The sequence below is a fragment of the Convolutriloba macropyga genome, chromosome 14 (assembly GCF_964194025.1).
Source record: "Convolutriloba macropyga chromosome 14, txConMacr16.3, whole genome shotgun sequence".
In the NCBI taxonomy this organism is placed as follows: domain Eukaryota; kingdom Metazoa; phylum Xenacoelomorpha; order Acoela; family Convolutidae; genus Convolutriloba; species Convolutriloba macropyga.
This window is the reverse complement of record NC_134481.1, coordinates 46,690,239-46,716,258: the sequence shown is the minus strand read 5'-3', so window position 1 is coordinate 46,716,258 and position 26,020 is coordinate 46,690,239. Positions and strand designations below refer to the sequence as shown.

At 34.8% G+C, this 26,020-nt stretch overlaps 1 protein-coding gene across 17 annotated transcripts in view; it reads right to left on the bottom strand.

Annotated features, from left to right (window-relative positions):
• The window catches only part of LOC142352801 (uncharacterized), a 255,743-nt gene that overhangs the window by 22,261 nt on the left and 207,462 nt on the right, over nt 1-26,020 (bottom strand). For all 17 annotated transcript variants that reach the window (XM_075404917.1, XM_075404926.1, XM_075404919.1 and 14 more), the window contains 9 exons: nt 14,414-14,746; nt 13,735-13,939; nt 9,899-10,029; nt 8,908-9,053; nt 8,081-8,243; nt 7,373-7,497; nt 2,114-2,299; nt 1,254-1,581; nt 675-837 (listed from right to left, as the gene is read on the bottom strand). In XM_075404917.1, the coding sequence (XP_075261032.1) occupies nt 675-837; nt 1,254-1,581; nt 2,114-2,299; nt 7,373-7,497; nt 8,081-8,243; nt 8,908-9,053; nt 9,899-10,029; nt 13,735-13,939; nt 14,414-14,746 (1,780 nt within the window). The remainder of the gene's footprint in view (nt 1-674; nt 838-1,253; nt 1,582-2,113; nt 2,300-7,372; nt 7,498-8,080; nt 8,244-8,907; nt 9,054-9,898; nt 10,030-13,734; nt 13,940-14,413; nt 14,747-26,020) is intronic.

The following is a 26,020-nucleotide window of genomic DNA, read 5'->3' as shown; positions in this document are numbered from 1 at the left end:
ATTGCCAGCACAATAGCAAGGTATAACAGACTCAAATTGTTACGTTAAAATCTCGAGCGTTAGAACGCATTGGAGGAGGAGTTCCGTTATCATATCAAACGTCTGTGATATTAATATTTTTAATCGGTTAATATGTTATTATTTGTAATGAAAATTAGTTCAACAAACACACTCATTAGTTCATTTTCGTTTCCAAGAAAATTCTGTTCATAGGGAAAAGGAAACAGAACGTATCTAGTAAAAATGTTCCGATGAAAGTTTTTAATTAACAAGCACTATCTACTACTTTCTTAATTAAGCCTTAATGTTCACTCATTTTCTTCAAATACAACCCCCCCCCCCCCCCCGCCCCCGGCAACTAACGAGAACGAACTTTTTTTCTATTTTCCCTGATTGTAACCTTATAACACTGCATGTATCTGAGATATACTAAAATGTCAGTTTCTTGTTTAGACGAATATGGGATCTATTTTTTTTCGACCACCAGGGTTCTTGTGCCCGCCTCCCCCTAAAAAACTAAGTGCGGTTATATAGCACATTACTATGTAAAAAATAGCAAGTGCGCCCGTGGGTCATAAAATTTATAGGCTCAATAAGCTGGGGTTTGGGGGGGGGGGGGGGGGGCGGGGCAGAATAGATCCCAACGTGAGTTGCGACCATCAGTGATATCTGACCTGATTTCATGATTCCGTCGATGAACTGTTGTTTGGTGACCTTTCCATCGCAATCTGTGTCTTGTTTTCTGAAGAAGTCTATCACTCTGCTCTTCTTGTGTTGCATCCACCGCATGTAGTTCCGTCTCCACTCTTCGAAGCTGAAGTTTTCTAGCGCGTGCTCCTGAAACAACCCGGAAGCTGCGCTGAAATTCTTGAAAAAAATAGGTAAAATTTTCCGGTAAATTTGTTATCATCGGTTATTTTGAAAACTCGTTTAAAACACGCTCGAGTACGTTTTAAAATGCAAAAATCTGCAACACCAGAAATTTAAATGTCATAAGTTCCAATATACATTGCCAGAATGGACTTCTGAGAACTTTCGACTTTTTAAAAGCTTGCAAAATGGGCTTTTTATGTGTAGGTTACGCGACTTCGCTTGAAGTCACTGAGAACTTCTGGCGTTTATCGAGAACCGCGACACTAGCACAAGTGAATCCGCTTTAAATTAAGCACATTTCTAAATCTTTTCTTAATAGTACAGCAGGGAACTATTTTGGACAGGAGTAACCTCGGAAAACATGATTGGTCTCAATTCACCTCAAGAATCTGGTCTTTGACAGCATTCAGTTTCCTCTTCCTTTCCATGGCCTGCAGCCATAATCTCTGGTACTTCCTCTTCGCCTGCAACACTCTCGGGTTCGAACTCCACTCGCTTCTGGTTCCACCGCCACCCAGACGACTGCCAGTGCCTACACTGCTGGTTCCGCTGGCGAGGGAATCTCGACTGTCCGCTTGGCGTAGTCCCGTTGATGGAGCTCGAGATGACGAGGGTCCGATGCCAGAGTGAGATCCACTTCTGGGACTGGTCTGTCCGGCACTGAGTCGATCCGGCGATGAGGAGTTGACACTTGGCGATCTGGTGCTCCTGGAAAATATTTCAAAAATCGAACTAAAGATTCTGTTCCGGGTAGATATCCGAAAAGATGAGATGAGTGCACAAATAAAACAAAACCTACCTGAGAGACCGCCTTCAAGTTCATTTTTCAATCGTCTTATGGGCAGTAAATTGATCAATCTTGATTTGTAGTCGAAGTAAGGAACAAAAACTGTCCTGAATACTCGATATAATTCATAGTTTCTTGAAGAGATTTCATTAATAATAGTAATTTTATTAAGTCAGGATGCAAATGCGAACTAGCCTCAAACTTCAATACGAACTAGTTGTAAACGTGGCGAAATAATTGATGGCAATAATCACTTAAATAAGCCTATTTTAAACAAATTATCATTCTTCAAATACAAAAGAGATCGTGAATGGACCTGTTCATGTCTTTCAGTCAGCGTCAAAAACGAACGATTGTTGAGTCCTCGAAAGGAGAACAGAAAAACGCCTGTCAAAAAAATAGCAAACGCAAAATCACTGTCGAAAAAACCCGTAAAGAGAATGACTGACTAACTTAGCTTTTTCATTGGCAGGGCTCTTGTATCCGGCTCTGATTGGTATCTTGGTCTTGCGACCCTTCTTGTCAACCATTCTGTTTGCAATGCCTTCTGGAATCGCTGCCGACATCGGGTTCGTATCTGTCGACGATGCTCGACTAGTAGCTCCTGTGCCACCTACACCCCTGTGGTGACCTCGTGACCTTGAACATTCAATGACGTAATCACACTAACAATTTTCATGGTATAATGTGCTTATAAATTTTGCAGACTCAATTATGGGGGGTCTTATACGAATGAACTGGAAGTGCGTATCGCAGTGTTACGAAACCTGGCCTTTTGATTAAGCGTGTACGCTCAAAATTGACAAGACTGAATGAACAAAAAATGGCTCCTCTATTTTTTAAGCTAAACATACGAGCAGAATTCTTAAAATTAAAAATTCTTAAAATTTAACAAAACTAAAATTAATTCCATGATGATCAAAAATGTTTGTGACAACGTACCTACAACACCCCATTAGATCAGCAAATCAGAATAATTTATCTTTAATCCTAATATTAAGAGCAAACAAACAAATTTTCTTCACTTTCCAAACACAAGCATTATTTGTTTTATTATCTAACCTCGGTATTTGCGGCTTTGTCAATGAAAATTCTAGGGTACCACTGAAATGTCAGGTTGATTAAGTCATCTCGTTCCAAAATCGGCATAAACTTAATCAATGGAAACAGATTCTAATTAACAAAGCATTCGAAACTGTAATGGCAAACAACCTCCGGAAACGAGTTACATTGCAGCAATCCAAAATTTGTTCCGACAAAAGTATCAATCAAATAATATCAACTAAAATATAGTGATTCAAAAAAGTAGTATGAGAATTGATTGGGGGAAAAAGTACAATGATTTAATTGATCGATCATACAAACGAAACTAAACATGAATAATGAAATCGTCTGACAAAAAATAATTTCTAGAACATTGTTCTGGACCTCTCTTATAGGGATTTCCACAAGGAGTACTCTTGTCCTTAATTGACCTCAAAGACTCAGCGGAAAAACATACCGGCAGCTAATGATTCTCAAGACACAAATTCAGATTGAAATAAGCAGTGGAGCGAAAGAGAGGAAAAATCACGAGTTTTTCCTAACAAAAATTATCAAAATTACAACTTACGTGGATTGGATTTGGTCGTCAGGATTACTACTCCGTTTCGATGAGAAGATTCAATAGAGTAGATCAATATCAATAACTATTAGAACCGACAACAAAGGATTTTAAGAAAATTTCAGAGACGGGCATCTAAAACAAAGATTTGCGGATAATTTTGTTTCAGTTTTGAATTCACTTTGCCTCGTTCGCGACCTTAACTTGATCGAATTTGGGTGGCTTTGTGGAGCAACTGCTTTGTGAATGCAAACTGAGCAGAATGAACTATGAACGAAATATCTCCAGAGAAGTAAATATATATATATATATATATATAAAAATTTTGAAAAGAAAGAAAGGTTAAATTCGGAAGTCAAAAAGCACAAGCGCAACACTAGCCAGCTTAGCAGATGGCGCGGCAAAAGATGAGAGAAAAACCATTTTGATAGTACTGCGGGTAATCATGAGATGAACAAACAAAACCACTAAAACAAAAAACATAACCGATTAAAGTCGGGCGAATTGCTCTCAAACAATTGGCGATCGGTTGACTTCGTCAGTAGCTAGCCACGAATTAGTGAGGCCAGCTTTAGTATATTGAAGAGGCGTGAGGGGAGCGCAGCGGGGGGGGGACGGCAGCGGGGGGAAGGTGGTGCAACAGGGGGCAACGATGGGAGTGGAATCTTTGGCTGCACGGGGCCCTTACGGAGGTATAGGGGGGCTGATGCGGGTGGCGGCGAAGAAGTGGGGTGGGGGTGTGGGATCAATTTCTAAGAACCGACCTTCACACCAAAAGTATAAGGTCTCCAAAACAGTTTCTGCGAATCACGTAATTGGCGACCAGTGAGCTGGAAGGCTCTGCAACTTAATACCCATTGGGCTCTACATCTTTATCCCGTCTCTGAGGACAAAAAGTTAAGTGGGCAGACGGAAATCCGTCAGGCGAAAAATCGCAGAAAAAAGACTAACAGGGTTAATATATTTGCTACGAACTTTGTTTTAGAGGAATTAACAAAGATTTCTTAAAAGTGCTAGTTAAGTCAATTATGATAAAAAAAATTCTACAATGATTCAGCGTTAGTGAGGGTAATAGATGATGACATCACGCCACATAACAGCAGCTGAAGTGCGGCATCAACAAAATAGTTAAGGAAACAGAGAGAGAAAGAGATAGAGTGTGCGAGATATAAGAAGCGAAGGAGAAAGAAAAGGAAAAAGACCCAACCGAGAGAGAGAGCTCCGAATTTTATCCCTGATGAGATTCGAATCTGCAACTTCTACTTTTATAGCCTTATTAGTGATTAAATCATACAGGAAAGAACTGAAAAGTGCAAATTATAAAAAAAAACTTTCCAGAATTCGCAATGAAAAAATGTTTAAAACCATTTTCTATGATGCAAACCATATGCATGACATAAAAAATTTAGTTGGCCAGTAAGGATTGTTAAACTCAGAAAAGGACGAAACTTTAATTAAAAATTTTAAGACAATTGAAGATTTTAACCAAATCTTGCTAAAATTTGTGATAATATCTTCAGAAGCATTCCATTATCTCAAGAGATTATCCAGCATCCCTATTGCAAGCCTTAAACAGTTTCACTGGCTCATAAAGATCCATAAACTTGGAACACGGTAAGAATTTTCAGAAAATCTGAAAAACTTAACTTTATCAAAAAATTGCTAGAACCAGAGTAATAAAAATATTGAAAACTATTCCATCAACACTATTAACTATGCAGTAGCTTATTATTAAACCCTGGAGCAGGTCCCTGCGCCGAAGAAAATTGAAAAAATTTAAAAAATATTCAAAAAACTTGAAAAAGCATATAATTTGCAAATGAAAGACAAAAAATTGCTTATATCCGTTACATTAAAATCTTAAAACCCTAGAAGAGGTTACTCGGCCCTTGAGGCAGCAGAAACCTAAAAATTGATAAAAATCAAAAATCTTGAAAAAAAATCGTTTTAAGAGAAAGTTTTTAAAAACTGCTAAAACATGTGTTATTAAAAAATTGAATATTATTCCATGGACAAAAAAAATTTTCAGTAACGTATTGCAAGCCCTTAAGGATGCTTCCTGGCCCCTGGGCCTGGAAAAACATGAATAATGACAACCAATGTTAAAAAAAAAAAGAAAAATTGCAACTTTTGTCAGAAAAAGGCTAAAATTCGTAATGTTAAAATCTTGAAAACCATTTCATTACCAACAGAAACTAAGCAGTAACCTATTATCAAAGTTTAGAGGATGTTTCTTGACACCTAAGACTGAAAAAACTCAAAAAATGACCAAAATTGTCAAAACGATTGAAAAAAAATTGTGTGAAAATTAGTATAAGTTGGCGTGTTTCTGTTTGGACTAACAAAACATATAGCTCTGAAAATGGTCATGAAAAGCACTTATGTCATGCAAAAGACCTTAATCAACTGCATCCCGCCTCAATTGTAGACTGGTCCAACAAAAAAATTCAAAAAAAAGCGAAAAATTGCAAATGTTTGGGCTCAAAAACTCCTAAAAATGTCCTGTTTAACCTTAAACTACAGCCTTCCCAGTAACTGCACCACACTACGCAGTTGAAGGACTACTGAACGCAGCTAAGGGCCTCTAATGAAACTTAATGCACGCTGGGCGCTACCTCTTTATCTCGTTTTTAAGGACGAAAAGTCAAATGGATCAGACGAAAAAACGGTCAAGAGAAAAATTGCATAAACAAGACCAAGAGGACTCATTTAATTGCTACAAAATTCGTTTGAGAGCAATTAAAGCTAACCGACTAACTTCGGAGCGAATAGGTCTCGAACTACCGGCGAGCGGTGGGCTTCGTCAGTAGCTAGCTACGGTTTAGTGAGGCTAGCTTTAGCTTAATTGAAGGGTGGGAGGTGAGCTCAGCGGGGGTGCACCGCAGCGGGGGGGGGGGGGGAGGTGTGGTGCAGCAACAGTTCATTGGAAAGGGGGGCTGATGTGGGGGCCGTGGGGGGAGGCGGGGTGAGATCAATTTCAAAGAACCGCCCTCCACTATAAGTATAAGTCTTCAAAACAGTTTCTGTGAATCGGATACTTGGAGACTAGAGAGCTGAAAAGCTCTAAGAGAACGTAATGCCCACTGGGCACTACCTCTTATCCCGTTTCTGAGGACGAAAAGTCAAAAAGGTCAGACGAAAAAACGGTCCAGAGAAAAATTGCATAAAAAAGACCAAGAGGACTCATATAATTGCTACAAAATTCGTTTGAGAGCAATTAAAGCTAACCGACTAACTTCGGAGCGAATTGGTCTCGAACTACCGGCGAGCGGTGGGCTTCGTCAGTAGCTAGCTACGGTTTAGTGAGGCTAGCTTTAGCTTAATTGAAGGGGTGGGAGGTGAGCGCAGCGTGGGGTGCATCGTGGGGTGGGGGGTTGTTGGGGGTAGCGCCCTTCACGCCCAGTAAAAGTCTCCTTTCTGTGAATCACATACTTTCAGACTAGTGAGCTAAAAGGCTCTAAGAGAACCTAATGCTCGCTGAGTGCGACCTTTTTATCACGTTTTTGAGGACGAAAAGTCAAATGAGTCAGACAAAAAGTCGGTCAAGCGAAAAATCGCATAAAAAGGGCCAGCAGAACTAATATAATTGCTACAATTTTCGTTTGAGAACAATTAAACAGTTCAAATTTTTCTGAGATCTACGAAAATTGCTAAGTAGGCTTAAAAACGTCTGAATGTCAATATCTCTTACATCATACCACACATCAATGTTAAACGTCCGACAATCCCCGAACATCTGCAGAAAAACAAAGACAAGTAAAGAAAATGAAGAGTAAAACTTTAAAATTGTCCCTTGAGCTCTGAAATATTTAAGCTAAAAAATCACCATGAGGTAGGCATGATACTTATTATGAGAGGTATGAACATTTTGAGACGCTGGAATAGATGCCACAATCCGAGACTTTTCGATTCAGCAGCTATTACAGGGAAGTTAAAATTGAGCCGCTAAATCAAATTTTTTGCAAGACGAGCTAAAATTCTCTCCAATAGTTGTCAAAAAGCTACCATGATTGTATTTATTTGTATTTCTTTGCATATCTATGTAACTTTTTCTGTGGATGAAGTCGATCTTTTTCTAATGGCATGGTCAATTTTGTCCATAGTCCTACCTTTGCGGTGTGGCGAGTGTGTTGAACTGAGGACCTGAGAGCAACCTGTCAATGTCCATCTGTCTGGCTGTCATTTCATCCTCCAACTCTTCGTGTTCCGTCAGGAGACCTTCGATAGCGTCCAACTGAAATTAGAAACAACAATTATAGAAATCTCACAATATCAACAATGGAGGCAATGGAGGCTCATCATAGACTATAGTTCTACTTGAAACTGTATATTGAAAAAAAATCAGCTCTAGCTTCGATTTTTAAATTTTTTTGTTAAATTATTCTAAATATACACTCCCTTTACCACGGTATCTTATATCTGTCCAAACGATTTCGAGTGTTTTTTTAATATCGTAAACTACAATCCAAGAGAAAAAAACACGTCAGATTTATTGCCAGTCAGACAGCTCAGGTATTTAGAAACAAATGATTCATTTTTTAAGCTTTAACAGTAACTTATAACAGTAAAAAAATTACCGATTTGAATATAATCTTATCACAAAGACAGATTTCTGTTAACATTTTGTTGACCATAAATTATGGAACATGCGAGATAACAACCAGCATCACACAGAAACTATGTCCGGATTTTTTCCGCTGTACACCCGGCAATAGGAATTTTTAACGGATGCTAATCTTGAGAGAAATGGAAGAAAATAACCGGAAAATTCCATTTCATCATCTTCTATGAGTGAAATACATTCATAGACTACATACGTCAATGGGTATGGGATGTTGTGATGCGTGGGCGAGGGTGTCCTCTGTTCTGGACATCCATGCCAGCATGTCTTCCAAAAGCAGCTCTGTTTGTCTGGCAGCATTCAATGACCCATTGAGCTGGTCTGTCTTCATGTCTACCAGACCCGTCACTTCATGCCACCTATATTCATCACATTTCAATACATGACAAGATTGGGTATGTTTTTACACCAAAAGAAAAACTGCTAAATTTGTCAATTGAAATATGCTGCGGTTTACTTTAACTTGGTCAAAACTTTTCAATTAACCGTAGGATAGTCGCCTAAAAATCGAAACTAGTGTTTAATTTGAGATCAATGGTTTATCCTCGATGCAGAGCAGATTATTGCGACTCTACTGCTAATATTGTTGAAAAGAAAAGTTTCATACCGATACAATTGTCGTTCTTACCATAATCAACTGCCTTAGAACTTACAGTAGCCAATTCATGGCATTTGATATGAACAGTCCAAAACCGACCAGTGAAAATTAAAAAAAACTGATTTAATTCAAAATGAAATGAGAGCTCGTTCAATCGATCGAACTGATCGACAACTCTAGTGTCTGTCGCTCAGGAATTGTACCCCCGCCCCCCTCGGGTGAATTATGACTCTCCATAATAGATATTTTCAGACCTTTATAATGATACTTGAAAATTGTAATTGATAGCCCCTTATCAGAGCAAAAAGAAACATTATCAGGGCAACAACAAAATTCACACAAACTAATGAAAAAAACTGTTCGCGGGGAAAAGGAGATGCAGTTATGAACCGATATATGTAGAAACAAAGAAGAGCGCGACTAACTTGTCAGCAAGAGCGTGGCATTCGCGTCTCACTTTCTGGTTGCTGGCAGCTGCGATTGTGCTGAGAGCTCCCCCAGTTGGCAGGATAAGTTCACTGCTCTTTTGTATCATGTCTTCTCCCTTTTTGATCACACTGTCAAGCGTACCCTTCGAACATACCAAACACGTTATCATGTTAAAGCCAGACGTTAATTAATGTTGCTTATTGAGTAAAACCTCAGAAAAAGGGGTTAAAATAATAATTCTCAAACTGGACAATTTTATTAATAGAAGCTAAAACTACTGGTTCTAAGTAAAAAGATCAGAACTGTTCAGTGACCCATACATATGTGCACAGGCGACCTAATTAACCATTAATTTCCCCCCCCCCCCAAAGAAAACCGATACCCGCCATAATTCTGATTCTAGAACAATCTCAACTATATTGTAGAAATACATATTAAGCTGTTCCATTGTGCTTATCAAGCTAATCTATTCACCCAAAAATCTAATTAAAGAAATTTTTTTGCATTAATACTATTATGCGATTCGATTTAATATTCCTCATTAAAATTCCCCGTGCAACTAGTTTATATTTACTATTTTTGTGGGTTCTTTTCCAATAAACAATTGCAATGGCGTGATAGCCGAGAGGTAAGGTGTGTGATTCACACGCCAATGATTGAGAGTTCAATCCCCTGCCTCCGTGAAGCTGTCTGTGTGAGGATGAGCTCTTACTTAACCATAGCTTCAGGTTGACCATAGCCTGACCAATGTTGGTTGTAATGATGGTATCACGTGAAAGTTTCAGACGCAAAAAAGTGGCCTTAGTCACCAAAAAAAGAGCAATGCTGCTCATAGAAAGAATAGTCTGCAATGTGGGGAATAATAAGAAAAAAGAGCAGCCGAGAACAGGTTACTGTAGGCCTAATGCTGTTCCGCTGCGATTACGCAGGAACCAAAATTATTATTAATTATTATTCTAGGCTTGGGATTGCAATATAAGTGAGTACCTGTTCTTGTGCCATTGCAGATGCGAAGTCAGAGTGCTGTTGCAGCAGTTCCTCCAACTTCTCAACTTCCTCGGGAAGTGGACCATGGAATCTCACTCTCTGTTCAGCCTCGCCCAACCACATGTACATGTCTACAAACAACACAACCATACCATTTAGTCATTTTCAGGTCGCAAACGAAAAATAAAATGCTTTAGTTTTTTTTTTCAAGAAAGTCTCAACTAGAGCAAATACGCGTTGTCACCATGCTGAACGAACGCCACAATTTTAAGTTTATTATATTAATAACAATACAGATACTATGTGACTACTTTATTTATTATTTGAAAGCATATGGATATCTAACCTTAGGGTTGTAATCTGAATAATTTACAAGTTTCAACAAAAAAACATTGAGCCCACTAACCTTTTATGAACTAGTGCGCCCAATAAAGTCATAACAAATGTTACTAATCTTCAACAAAGTATAAACATAGCTGGCAGATTGCCAGAAAATAGCCGCAATAGATTCGTAGATCGGCAGTCTAAAAAAACAGTGAAAAAGACAGACCAAAAAAATTCTTCTTTTCATTGAAGGCTGATCTGTTATATTTTGATTAATAATCTGTATAAGGTATCAATGCCTCTGCTAGCTGATCTCAAATAACCTTCATTTAGAGCGACACACACCCATTTGACCTTATCTCTTTGAGTTAAAGTAAATAAAAGTCAATTTCAAAGTGAGGAAGTCATTTTTGAGAGTGAGGTAAGTCAAGTGTGACCAAAAAATTAATCACGCGCATGAACAAAAAAATTCGCTCCACTAAGAGCAAAAAATGACGTCACACATGCAATTCAGTTGAAATTGCATGAACGAATGAACAAAAAGTGGCTGTGACGTCATATGGTCGTAACAAAAATCATGACGACGAAATAAAAAACATAGCAGGACAAGTCCTGACGTACAATTCAAAGAATTTTCATTGACTAATCAGAAAAACTAGACCTAAAATGGACTATGAGTGAATTCAGAAAAACATTTTAAGAAAATCAGAACAAAAAAATAAGAAAAAACAGAAAATCAATATCAAAATGCCGCATGTGAACAAAAAAACCCCTAGCGAGAAATGAAAATTTAATTCAAACAAAAAACTAGGCCTAGAATGAGCTGTGAATGGATTGGGAAAACCAGTTAGAAAAAAATCCGATCCAAAAAATCGAAAACACTGTAAAAATCAAAGTGAAATTGCCGCATGTGAACAAAAAACTACTACCGAGAAACCAAATTTTTCTTCAAACACCGTTTTCTCACTCTACTTTCAAATTAGAGCGAAAAAAATTCACCCCGCAAAACCACTCGCTTTTTCGCTCCATTTCCTGTTTCGGCGTGACCAAAATCACTACTCCAATTTGACTTCAAAAATCATGAAAATGTGTGAACAGATCTTAAAAAAAAGACAGCGCCCCAATACAATTCAAATTCTTTGAATTGTAAAAAAAACCAAGAGAAGGCCAACAATAGCACCAGCTATCGCTGTGCGGCTATTAATTATACAAATTTTCTCACCATTACAAAAAGCATTGAAGAGTGAAAATATTTCATTTGAAAAAAAAATACATAAATATACGTGTTGGCTATTGTTAAGATTCCAGCTGTTCGTAAGATGATAAATGTAGACATCGAAAAACATTGCACAGGGTACAGTTTCATAAAATCACTTGTTACATAAAATCACCACCGAAGTACCAAACAATTGCTCAAAAGCTGGAAGCAGGGCAGATCACTGGCACTAAATGTGACAGTTATCGGTAAAACGATGACAATTAAGCGTTCAAATATTGCATAACGATTATTCGGGGCTGACGGATTCTATACATTTATCAAACATACCCGGCAGATTGCCGGAAAATAGCCGCCGTTGATTCCAATAAGCATGATTGGGATTGAACGAATAGAATATATTGAAAAAAAAAAGAGATTTTTGTACAAAAATATTTTTTAAGTCCGATTTATTTTGATGGCATTTCGTAGTTGAACATACTTCTGTTTCTTAGAGAGAGGCTACAGGGGCTACTATCAACACCAATAAGCATTAGAGGTGGTAACTAAGACTTATAGGAACGACGCTCAAATAGCGGGCATCTAAAATTGGGCTTTATGGGTTTGGTTTATCCCGTTTCTATTTCTGACTTCAATTTTTTATACCGACTCTGTTCATTTTGAATTGCTTTGCTTAGCAACTGATGTTCAAATTCACTTCTAGCAGAATGAGAGAGAGAGAGAGAGAAACTAGCCGAGAGAAGTCAAAAAGATTTCACGCAAAATGCTGAAAAAGCGGCAAAATGGTAAAGCGAAAAAAAGTTCGACGAAGTAAAAAAAACATAGCGGGACAAGTCCTGAAATACAATCCAAGTAATTGAATGGAAGACAGACCTAATGAACCCGACCAGCAGATCAATTGAACAATCCCAGCCAACAAGACAAAATCTCAAAATTGAGAAACTAAAAGAATCAAACAAACTAACCAAAAAAAACGATCATTGCTAAAACCCTTGAAACTTTTAACATGAAGGCCATATAGGACTCATTTCAAAAAACTCATTAACTCACGCAAAAACCTCGAAACAGATGAATCTGCCACTAAAAGTAGATAAACTGGACAAATATGACAAATGCATCAAGAAACTGAGAAGAGAAAATTTAAAGAAAATTTCCAAAAAAGGGCTATAAAAAGGTCAAAACATTTTTTTGACTCTGGAGTTCTGTTTTGTAAACCGTCTACAACTCTTTCGTTGGCCAGTAAAGATAGTTAAACTCAGAGAATGACAAAAAAATCTAAGCATTTGAAAACAATCGAAAATTTTAAATTGCAAGCTTTATTTTAAAAATTCCCTACAATTGCAAAATTAAAAAAATGGAAACAAATTTATTGCCCCTGGAAATTATGTAGTAACATACTAGCAAACCCTATAGGAGGTTCCCTGGCCACTGCATAAAAATTTCAATAATTTAAAGAAAAAAATAGCAACTTTATCAAAAAATTGGTAAAAGATATTAAAATGTTGAATACCATTCCATGGGCAAAAAATATTTTCCGTAAACTGTTAGCAAACCCCAGATGAGGCTTCTTGTCCCCCTGGGGCTGTAAAACTTGAATAATGACAATAAATGTCAGAAAATTCAAAAAAAAACAATTTTGGTTTAAAAAAATTGGTAAAATTCATGAAGTTAAAATGTTTAAAACCACTTCATTATCACTAGAAACTATGCAATAACCTATTATTAAACCCCAGAGGAGCTTTTTTGACATCAAAGTCTGAAACAACTCAAAAATGACAAAAATTTTCAAACAATTTGAAAAAATTATTATAAATTACCGTGCTTATGTTTGGAGTAGCAATAGATATAGCGCTTAAAATGGCCGTAGAAAGCAATTACGTCTTGCAAAGGACCTTTATCAACTTTAATAAACCTCAATTTCAGACTGGTCTAACAAAGAATCCAAAAAGGACGAAAAAGTGCTAAAAATCTCCTTATTTTAGGCTCAAAAACTCCCAAAAATGACCTTTTAACCTTGAATTACGGCCTTCCCATTAGCTTTACCACTCTGAGTATTTAAGGGACTACTAAACGCGGACCTCTAATGAAACTTGATACCCGCTGAGCTTTACCTATTTATCTCGTTTTGAAAGCTCAAAGTCATGAAAACAGGTGTGAAAACATCTTACAAAAATTTAAAAAATACAGAGCACCAATACAATCCAATTCTTGGATTGTAAAAAATAGGAGTGCTATAATAGCCGGCTGAGAAGATGAGGGCGGCTATTAAAAACCCAACACATATCTTTTTTGTTACCTTTGAAGCACTCGTCGAGGACCTTTGCATCTTGGAGTGCGAGTTCCAGTCGTTCCTTCCTCTGAGCTGCCAGTTGATTGACAGTCTTCCAGTGACTCACCAGTTCATTCAGCTGCTCCCTCAGAGTTGTGTCTCCCTGCTCGGACACACTGCGAACCAATGAGTCTATGCTCTTCTGCCGCGTAGACAGTTCTCTCATCAGGGCCTGAACAAAACACCCGCAATCAACATCTCAGAGCCAAATCAAGGAAGTTCAGCTCAACTGCGGCATTTTGAGAATCAGACGAAATTGCGAAACTAGAAATTAAATTTACACCTTTTTTAATTAGAGGCCATCATAACAATAAAAGACGTTCGCTGACTTTATTTGCATCGTGGTTTTAAATAATATCTGATTATGAGGGTGGTCTTGCAACACAAAAGATCCCACTAACCTACAAAACCTAAGGGTGATCATGGTTCTAATGGTTCTCTGCAATGTGCTTTAAGAACCCCCTAAAAAGATATCACAAGTCAAATAGTTGCATTGTAGAGTTCAAACTCAAAAATGATCGAACTCGTGCAAACTCTACCAAAACTGTCATTGTTGAAATTTCATTTCCCAATTTTAACAGCATATTTTTTTCAAAATAATTTATTGCATACAAACATCCTTGTTGCATATGATTCAAACACAAACCTTGTTATGCTGTATAGTATGGTTGATCGAATCCGTGTCAATCGGCAGAGGCGCTTTCGGATCCAGCGAAACCTCTTGACTCAATAACCACTCCTTCAGAACCCCCAAAGCGTCCTTCAGTTGTCCAGATCTCACTAGAGCAGACTCCAAATGATGTTGCCGACTCGCGGCTCGCGTGGTTGCTGATTCCCACTTGGTTCTGAGATCCTTCATCATTTTGTTCAGGGATTCGGCGTCGTTAGGGAATGGTCTGCATTTCTCTTTTAATGCTTTTCCTGCCTTCAGGATTGTTTCAACTTGGTGCTGCTTTTGCTGAATGCCTTTTTGGACTTCCTAAAACGACAGTTTTACAATTAGGAACAGACACCTGGCGAATTTGGATAAATTTGTCGGTAGTAACTCACTATTTCAAAGAATTAAAGTTCAAGAGAGCAAATTTACAGCTCACATAAATTGGCATCTGTATTATTATAGCTTTTCAGTATTGTAAAAAAATTATGAGCAAAAAAAGTTTTGAAATCTTGCTTGAACGCATCTTATGTCAGTAGTATAACGTGAGCAGATCAGGGGGGGGGGGGTAAAAGGATGTACCTATGTATTAACATTAGGTATAGCCCATAATCCACCAAATTCCAAAGATGTACCTCCTCACAGCATGATACTCAAGCTGTTCACACGAAGGGGATTAGTAGGTCATTTACCCTTTCCCATATTACACTTTACTAATGTAAATTTCCAAAGAAGTACCTCACAGCGTGACACCCAAGCTGTTCACACGAAGGGGATTAGCAAGATAGAGCCTTAACAACAAATTAATAAGGTCATTTACCCTTTCCCATATTACACTTTACTAATGTAAATTTCTAAAGATGCGCCTCACAGCGTGACACCCAAGCTGTTCACACGGAGGGGATTAGCAAAATAGTGCCTTAACATCGAATCAGTAAGGTCACTGACCCCCTACCATATTAAACTTCAATAATGTAAATTTTCAAAAGTGTACCTCACAACATGATACCCAAGCTGTTCCCACGAAGGGGATTAGCAAGATAATCCCTTAATAACAAAATAAGAAGGTCAATTACCCATTCCCATATTATACTTCACTAATGTCAATTGCCAAAGACGCACCTCACAGTATGATATCCAAGCTGTTCACACAAAGGGGATAAGCTAGGTAATGTTTTAATATTAAATTAGATAGGGTGACTCAATTACAGTTACGTACGGCTTACGTGATTTTCAAAAATGTACCTCACAGCATGATACCCAAGCTGTTGACACGAAGTAGATTAGTAAGATAATCCCTTAATAATATTATCCCGCGTAGATAAAAAATACCCAATTCTGTCTAAAAATTACCCAAAACTTGCTAAAAAGTACCGAATTCTTGCCAAAAATAGACAACTGTTACCAAAAATTATCCAATTATTACCAAAAAAATACCAAATTCTTGCTTAAAAATACACAATTCTTGCCAAAAATATCCAATTCTTGCTAAAAAATACCCAACTCTTGAAAAAACACCCAATTCATGCCAAAAAATACCGAATTCTGTCTAAAACATACCCAAAACTTGCTCAAACGTACCAAAAATTAGACAAATGTTATCAAAAACTATCCAATTATTGCCGAAAAATTCACAATTCTTGCCTAAAAACACACAATTTCTGCCAAAAATACCCAATTCTTGCTAAAAATATCGAATTCTTGAGAAAAACACACAAGTCATGCCAAAAAATACCCAATTTTATCTAAAAAATACCCAAAAAATGCAAAAATATTACCCAATTCATGCTAAAATACCTAATTCTGTCAAAAAACTACACAAAACTTGCTAAAAAGTACCCAATTGCTGCCAAGAAAAGCCAATTATTGTGAAAAATTATCCAATTCTTGCCAAAAAATATCAAATTCTTGCTTAAAAATGCCCAATTCTTGCCAAAATACCCAATTCTTGATAAAAAATTCCCCAATTCTTGAAAAAAATGCCCAATTCTGATAAACACTTTCCAAAAACTTAAAAGAAATTAACCAATACAGGCTGAAAATAGCCATTTCTTACCAAAAAAAACTAAATTTTTGCTAAAAAACCTAATTCCTATCAAAACCGAAACAATTCTATTAAAAACATTCCAATTCCTGCCACTTATATTTACCAAAAGTAGCTGAATCTTGTCAAAAATACTCAAATTTTACTCAATTTTCTTTAGTATTGTCGAAAAACACCCAAATTATAAGCAATATAACAAAATTTTATCAAATATCTATCCAAAATATATCAAAAATTGTACAACTTGCCATCATCTGTATTTATTTAAATTCATTCTGTCAATCCAATTATTTAGTGATCTTACAAACATCATTTTTTGACATCTTCTTTTGTAAGAGCGAATCTTCTCAGGTGATCGATAGAGGTTTTATGAGCACAAATTTATCAGGAATTTTTCACTATCGTTGGAAATTAGTCGTAAATGTATCAATTAAGTCCTAATACCAAAAAAATCACGTCATACTGTCTTCGCAAATACGGACAATTAGGTGATTTCATCCTTGCAAGGGAGCCGCTCAACAAAATGTAGGTCAACTAAGACGTGTGATTACCACAATTACCGAATTACAGATACCTAGGTATTGTATGGGTCATTGAACTCATGTGACCCACATCGCATTTGCAGAAACCTGATAAGGATTGTGACGAGTGGGAAAATTTGTCACTGACAGAGAGTTTTATTGCAAGTAGAGAAGAAAACGCAATTGACCCCAAGTTTGGCATGAAAAAATTTGACAAGACAGCTCCCTTGTCGTGTTTTTCTACGGAAACTGGGCAAGATGCAAAGGAAGAGGTAAAGGAAGCGTCGGCTGTAAAAAACACTTCACTAAAGTCTGTCGGAACCAACCTTAGTACAATCTAGCTTGCTGGTATGCCTCGCTAGACTCTCCCTCACTTGACTAATGAAAAACTCATTACTAACATCACGTGACCATACTAACAACAGAAATGACATAAACACTAAATCATTTTCTACACAACTTTCATTGACTTAACAAAATGTTTTATAAGATCTTATCGGCTACGAGGTTTTTTGTTCCCAATTCTTCTGTGTTTTAATTAAGTTTCATTGGCTCGATATATCGAGGTTAATTTTCAAGATATTTCAGTCATTTGTTTCTTTACCCTTACATTGTTCAGTTACCCTTATTCATCCAGGTTTTCTTATTTTCTGCTTCCAGATCTCATCTTTTGCCCAATTCACCAAAAGTAACTACCAAAAGTAGTAGTTCCAGTCATATCTTTTGGTAGTTTCATTCTTGTCAACATATTCAATTGTTACGGAAAATTACTTTCATGGTTTCCCGAAAATGAAAAACGCAAAAACTCTTTCTTATCAGTCTGTAAAACATGGGACAAAAATATAAATTCCGAATAAAATGACCAAAAATTTCCTCATGGAGGACTTATTGGTTAAGCAAGTTCCTTTCTTGACTTTTTCTTTACCAGATTGAAAGTTTTTCGATTACTTGTTGTATTGCACGATTCTGTCGAAGGGTCCAGGATACTGTTACATGTTACCAAATTTTCCCAGCTCATGTTTCATGGGTTAACTGGGTTAATCTTTTTTGTTCTTATTTAACTTTTCCATCCTCAATTTTTCAAAAGACTAGACTGCTAATCATTTTTTTGATATTGTAATCTAGAAAAAGGAATGTCTCTCGTTGTATTTTATATTGAGTGCTTGGAGGGGAAAATAGTCAAGGAGTTGGGTGTTTTCAAGGACGGAATTGTTTTGGGATTCAGTTTCCTGCCACCCAAAGACTACCAACCTACTTTTCAAGCAAGGTGGAACACTAAAAATTTACATGGGATCAATTGGAGCAGTGGAAAACTGGAATATATTGAGTTGTCATCAATCATTCACCATTATTGTTCACCTACAACAGAATACTTTGCGAAAGGTTTGGAGAAATGTAATCTAGAAGTGGAGAATCTAGATGACCTTGGTTGTCCAAAAGTTTCCAAACTTCTCAACAATTTAGATACTGACTGGGATTGCAGCAACTATCCGCATCGACACGAAAAATCCTTTCACTGTGCAGAGAAGAAAGCTTATGCTTTCGGAATTTGGACTCTTGATCATTTTGATAACGTATAATATTTGTAATTTCTAATTGTATTTGTGATCGTTTTGTAATTAATTGTTTTTATTTTACTACTTTTTAAATCAGAGAAAGGTAATTGGAATATGATTAGCTCGCTGCAGATTATATGATGGCATAATAATGCTAGAAATTGACTAGTTTTCAAAATAATAATAGATATTTCTTTTGAAAATGGGAACCAAGAAATTTCAGTTTAAAAGGACACAGTAAACTGAAATATTAAAAATTAAATTAAAAAAACATTCGAAAACTTCAAAAACTGGAGATTTGAAAAGGAGAAAAATTTTTTAAAAAATTTGTTGAAAACCTTATGTCAAAAACGATATTTTGAATCAACATGTATTTAAAAAAAACCACTATAAAAAAATTTAATTGGACAAAAGTAGCTTAAAAACATCAAAAACTAACAAACCGAAAATAAAAAAAATCAATATACACGTTTTTTTGTTTAAAACTTCATGTAATAAAAAACTGTACGTTTTTCATTGTTTTTTTTGTTAAACACTGCAAGATAGTGCCTTAAAAAATAGTTTTAAACAAAAAACAATTAAAAAAAATTAAAATGATAATGTATAAAGATTACGTATAGCCCATTTTACCTCAAATCCCAAAGACGTACCTCACAGCATGATACCCAAGCTCTTCACGCGAGGGGGTTTAGCAAGATAATCCCTAAATATTAAATTAGTAAGGTCATTTACCCATTCCTATATTGCGCTTTAATAGGGTAAATTTCCAAAGACGTACCTCACAGCATGACACCCAAGCAGTTCACATAAAGGGGATAAGCAAGATAGTGCCTTAACAACGAATCAGTAAGGTCGTTTACCCCTTACCATATTACACTTTAATAATGTATGTTTCCGAAGTCGTACCTCACGGCATGACACGCAAGCCGTTCACACGAGGGGGATTAGCAAGATAATCCCTTAATATTAAATTAGTAAGGTCATTTACCCATTCCCATATTGCAGTTTAATAATGTAAATTTCCAAAGACGTGCCTCAAAGCATGACACCCAAGCTGTTCAAACGAAGGGGATTAGCAAGATAGCGCCTTAACAACAAATTTTTAGAATGAGTCATATGTTCACCAGAAGGAACTAGGTGTATTAGTAGGTATTAAAGAAACAGCGGGTATCCAACTGTTGGGACATAAGCTAATTACTCAATATCATGGGTCTTTTTTGAATTGGGTATATATTGAATTAGATATTTTATTGTAAAATTGTGAATTGAGTATATATTGAATTGGGTATTTTTATGAAAAAATTTTGAATTTAATTATTTTGTTTGAAAATGTTTTACTAAAAAAGTTTTTTTTATCAAAGATTTCGTTTTCTACATAAAGTTTTTATCGAAAAATGTAAATTTTAATGTTTTTTATTTTTCTATTTTTCCATTTTTCAGTTTTTGAAGTTTTTCCAATGTAAAATTTTCATTTTTATTGTTTTTTATTAAAAAAAATTGTTTTACTAAAATAAATTTTTTTTTCAAAAATGTCGTTTTTTACATAAGAGTTAACAAAAAATGTAAATTTTGTTGTTTTTTGTTTTTCTATTTTTACATTTTTCAGTTTTTGGAGTTTTTTTTCATGTACAATTTTCAATTTAATTATTTTCATTAAAAAATGTTGTTTTACTGAAAATTTTTTTTTTCAAAAATGTCGTTTTTTACATAAGTTTTTTAACAAAAAATGTAAATTTTGATGTTTTTTATTTTTCTATTTTCACATTTTTTAGTTTTTGAAGTTTTTTCATTGTAAATGAAAAAACTTCAAAATTTGAAAAATGAAAAAATAGAAAAATAAAAAACAACAAAATATACATTTTTGTTTAAAACCTTATGTAAAAAACGACATTTTTGAAAAAAAACTATTTTAGTAAAACAACATTGTTTAAAGAAAAAAAATAATTAAACTGAAAATTTTACATTAAAAAACTTCAAAAACTGAAAAATGTGAAAATAGAAAAATAAAAAACAACAAAATTTACATTTTTTGTTGAAAAACTTATGTACAAAACGACTTTTTTGAAAAAAAAATTTTTTAGTAAAACAACATTTTTTAATGAAAATAATTAAATTGAAAATTGTACATGAAAAAAAACTCCAAAAACTGAAAATTGTAAAAATAGAAAAATAAGAAACAACAAATTTTACATTTTTTGTTAAAAACCTTATGTAAAAAACGACATTTTTGAAAAAAAAGTTATTTTAGTAAAACGACATTTTTTAATAAAAAAATAATTATGTTGAAAATTTTACATTAAAAAACTTCAAAAACTGAAAAATGTAAAAATAGAAAAATAAAAAACAACAAAATTTACATTTTTTGTTAAAAACCTTATATGAAAAACGACATTTTTGAAAAAAAATTATTTTAGTAAAACGACACTTTTTAATGAAAAAAAATTAATTTCAAAATTTTGCATTGAAAAACTTCAAAAACTGAAAAATGTAAAAATAGAAAAACAAAAAACAACAAAATTTACATTTTTTGTTAACTCTTATGTAAAAAACGACATTTTTGAAAAAAAAATTATTTTAGTAAAACAATATTTTTTAATAAAAAACAATAAAAATGAAAATTTTACATTGGAAAAAACTTCAAAAACTGAAAAATGGAAAAATAGAAAAATAAAAAACATTAAAATTTACATTTTTCGATAAAAACTTTATGCAGAAAACGAAATCTTTGATTAAAAACTTTTTTAGTAAAACATTTTCAAACAAAATAATTAAATTCAAAATTTTACAAAAAAATACCCAATTCAATATATACTCAATTCACAATTTTACAATAAAATATATAATTCAATATATACCCAATTTAAAAAAGACCCATGATATTGAGTAATTAGCTTATGTCCCAACAGTTGGATACCCGCTGTTTCTTTAATACCTACTAATACACCTAGTTCCTTCTGGTGAACATATGACTCATTCTAACAAATTTGTTGTTAAGGCACTATCTTGCTAATCCCCTTCGTTTGAACAGCTTGGGTGTCATGCCTTGAGGCACGTCTTTGGAAATTTACATTATTAAACTGCAATATGGGAATGGGTAAATGACCTTACTAATTTAATATTAAGGGATTATCTTGCTAATCCCCCTCGTGTGAACGGCTTGCGTGTCATGCCGCGAGGTACGACTTCGGAAACTTACATTATTAAAGTGTAATATGGTAAGGGGTAAACGACCTTACTGATTCGTTGTTAAGGCACTATCTTGCTTATCCCCTTTATGTGAACTGCTTGGGTGTCATGCTGTGGGGTACGTCTTTGGAAATTTACCTTATTAAAGCGCAATATGGGAATGGGTAAATGACCTTACTAATTTAATATTTAGGGATTATCTTGCTAAACCCCCTCGCGTGAGCAGCTTGGGTATCATGCTGTGAGGTACGTCTTTGGGATTTGAGGTAAAATGGGCTATACGTAATCTTTAAACATTATCATTTTAATTTTTTTTATTGTTTTTTGTTTAAAACTAATTTTTAAGGCACTATCTTGCATTGTTTAACAAAAAAAAACAATGAAAAACGTACAGTTTTTTATTACATGAAGTTTTAAACAAAAAAACGTGTATATTGATTTTTTTTATTTTCGGTTTGTTAGTTTTTGATGTTTTTAAGCTACTTTTGTTCAATTAAATTTTTTTATAGTGGTTTTTTTTAAATACATGTTGATTCAAAATATCGTTTTTGACATAAGGTTTTCAACAAATTTTTTTAAAAATTTTTCTCCTTTTCAAATCTCCAGTTTTTGAAGTTTTCGAATGTTTTTTTAATTTAATTTTTAATATTTCATTTTACTGTGTCCTTTTAAACTGAAATTTCTTGGTTCCCAAAAGAAATATCTATTATTATTTTGAAAACTAGTCAATTTCTAGCATTATTATGCCATCATATAATCTGCAGCGAGCTAATCATATTACAATGCGACCTTTCTCTGATTTAAAAAGTAGTAAAATAAAAACAATTAATTACAAAACGATCACAAATACAATTAGAAATTACAAATATTATACGTTATCAGAATGATCAAGAGTCCAAATTCCGAAAGCATAAGCTTTCTTCTCTGCACAGTGAAAGGATTTTTCGTGTCGATACGGATAGTTGCTGCAATCCCAGTCAGTATCTAAATTGTTGGGAAGTTTGGAAACTTTTGGACAACCAAGATCATCTAGATTCTCCACATCTTTACACAAGTAATTTGAGAGGAGATTACATTTCTCCAAACCTTTCGCAAAGTATTCTGTTGTAGGTGAACAATAATGGTGAATGATTGACGACAGCTCAATATATTCCAGTTTTCCACTGCTCCAATTGATCCCATGTAAATTTTTAGTGTTCCACCTTGCTTGAAAAGTAGGTGGTTGTCTTTGGGTGGCAGGAAACTGAATCCCAAAACAATTCCGTCCTTGAAAACACCCAACTCCTTGACAATTTTCCCCTCCAAGCACTCAATATCAAATACAACGAGAGACATTCCTTTTTCTAGATTACAATATCAAAAAATGATTAGCAGTCTAGTCTTTTGAAAAATTGAGGATGGAAAAGTTTAATAAGAACAAAAAAGATTAACCCAGTTAACCCATGAAACATGAGCTGGGAAAATTTGGTAACATGTAACATTATCCTGGACCCTTCGGCAGAATCGTGCAGTACAGCAAGTAATCGAAAAACTTTCAATCTAGTAAAGAAAAAGTCAAGAAAGGAACTTGCTTAACCAATAAGTCCTCCATGAGGAAATTTTTGGTCATTTTATTCGGAATTTATATTTTTGTCCCATGTTTTACAGACTGATAAGAAAGAGTTTTTGCGTTTTTCATTTTCGGGAAACCATGAAAGTAATTTTCCGTAACAATTGAATATGTTGACAAGAATGAAACTACCAAAAGATATGACTGGAACTACTACTTTTGGTAGTTACTTTTGGTGAATTGGGCAAAAGATGAGATCTGGAAGCAGAAAATAAGAAAACCTGGATGAATAAGGGTAACTGAACAATGTAAGGGTAAAGAAACAAATGACTGAAATATCTTGAAAATTAACCTCGATATATCGAGCCAATGAAACTTAATTAAAACACAGAAGAATTGGGAACAAAAAACCTCGTAGCCGATAAGATCTTATAAAACATTTTGTTAAGTCAATGAAAGTTGTGTAGAAAATGATTTAGTGTTTATGTCATTTCTGTTGTTAGTATGGTCACGTGATGTTAGTAATGAGTTTTTCATTAGTCAAGTGAGGGAGAGTCTAGCGAGGCATACCAGCAAGCTAGATTGTACTAAGGTTGGTTCCGACAGACTTAGTGAAGTGTTTTTTACAGCCGACGCTTCCTTTACCTCTTCCTTTGCATCTTGCCCAGTTTCCGTAGAAAAACACGACAAGGGAGCTGTCTTGTCAAATTTTTCCATGCCAAACTTGGGGTCAATTGCGTTTTCTTCTCTACTTGCAATAAAACTCTCTGTCAGTGACACATTTTCCCACTCGTCACAATCCTTATCAGGTTTCTGCAAATGCGATGTGGGTCACATGAGTTCAATGACCCATACAATACCTAGGTATCTGTAATTCGGTAATTGTGGTAATCACACGTCTTAGTTGACCTACATTTTGTTGAGCGGCTCCCTTGCAAGGATGAAATCACCTAACTGTCCGTATTTGCGAAGACAGTATGACGTGATTTTTTTGGTATTAGGACTTAATTGATACATTTACGACTAATTTCCAACGATAGTGAAAAATTCCTGATAAATTTGTGCTCATAAAACCTCTATCGATCACCTGAGAAGATTCGCTCTTACAAAAGAAGATGTTAAAAAATGATGTTTGTAAGATCACTAAATAATTGGATTGACAGAATGAATTTAAATAAATACAGATGATGGCAAGTTGTACAATTTTTGATATATTTTGGATAAATATTTGATAAAATTTTGTTATATTGCTTATAATTTGGGTGTTTTTCGACAATACTAAAGAAAATTGAGTAAAATTTGAGTATTTTTGACAAGATTCAGCTACTTTTGGTAAATATAAGTGGCAGGAATTGGAAAGTTTTTAATAGAATTGTTTCGGTTTTGATAGGAATTAGGTTTTTTTTTTAGCAAAAATGTAGTTTTTTTTGGTAAGAAATGGCTATTTTCAACCTGTATTGGTTAATTTCTTTTAAGGTTTTGGAAAGTGTTTATCAGAATTGGGCATTTTTTTCAAGAATTGGGGATTTTTTATCAAGAATTGGGTATTTTGGCAAGAATTGGGCATTTTTAAGCAAGAATTTGATATTTTTTGGCAATAATTGGATAATTTTTCGTAATAACTGGCTTTTCTTGGCAGCAATTGGGTACTTTTTAGCAAGTTTTGTGTAGTTTTTAGACAGAATTAGGTATTTTAGCATGAATTGGGTAATATTTTTGCATTTTTTGGGTATTTTTTAGATAAAATTGGGTATTTTTTGGCATGACTTGTGTGTTTTTCTCAAGAATTCGATATTTTTAGCAAGAATTGGGTATTTTTGGCAGAAATTGTGTGTTTTTAGGCAAGAATTGTGAATTTTTCGGCAATAATTGGATAGTTTTTGATAACATTTGTCTAATTTTTGGTACGTTTGAGCAAGTTTTGGGTATGTTTTAGACAGAATTCGGTATTTTTTGGCATGAATTGGGTGTTTTTTCAAGAGTTGGGTATTTTTTAGCAAGAATTGGATATTTTTGGCAAGAATTGTGTATTTTTAAGCAAGAATTTGGTATTTTTTGGTAATAATTGGATAATTTTTGGTAACAGTTGTCTATTTTTGGCAAGAATTCGGTACTTTTTAGCAAGTTTTGGGTAATTTTTAGACAGAATTGGGTATTTTTTATCTACGCGGGATAATATTATTAAGGGATTATCTTACTAATCTACTTCGTGTCAACAGCTTGGGTATCATGCTGTGAGGTACATTTTTGAAAATCACGTAAGCCGTACGTAACTGTAATTGAGTCACCCTATCTAATTTAATATTAAAACATTACCTAGCTTATCCCCTTTGTGTGAACAGCTTGGATATCATACTGTGAGGTGCGTCTTTGGCAATTGACATTAGTGAAGTATAATATGGGAATGGGTAATTGACCTTCTTATTTTGTTATTAAGGGATTATCTTGCTAATCCCCTTCGTGGGAACAGCTTGGGTATCATGTTGTGAGGTACACTTTTGAAAATTTACATTATTAAAGTTGAATATGGTAGGGGGTCAATGACCTTACTGATTTGTTGTTAAGGCACTATCTTGCTAATCCCCCTCGTGTGAACAGCTTGGGGATCATGCTGTGAGGTACACTTTTGAAAATTTACATTATAAAAGTTTAATATGGTAGGGGGTCAGTGACCTTACTGATTCGATGTTAAGGCACTATTTTGCTAATCCCCTCCGTGTGAACAGCTTGGGTGTCACGCTG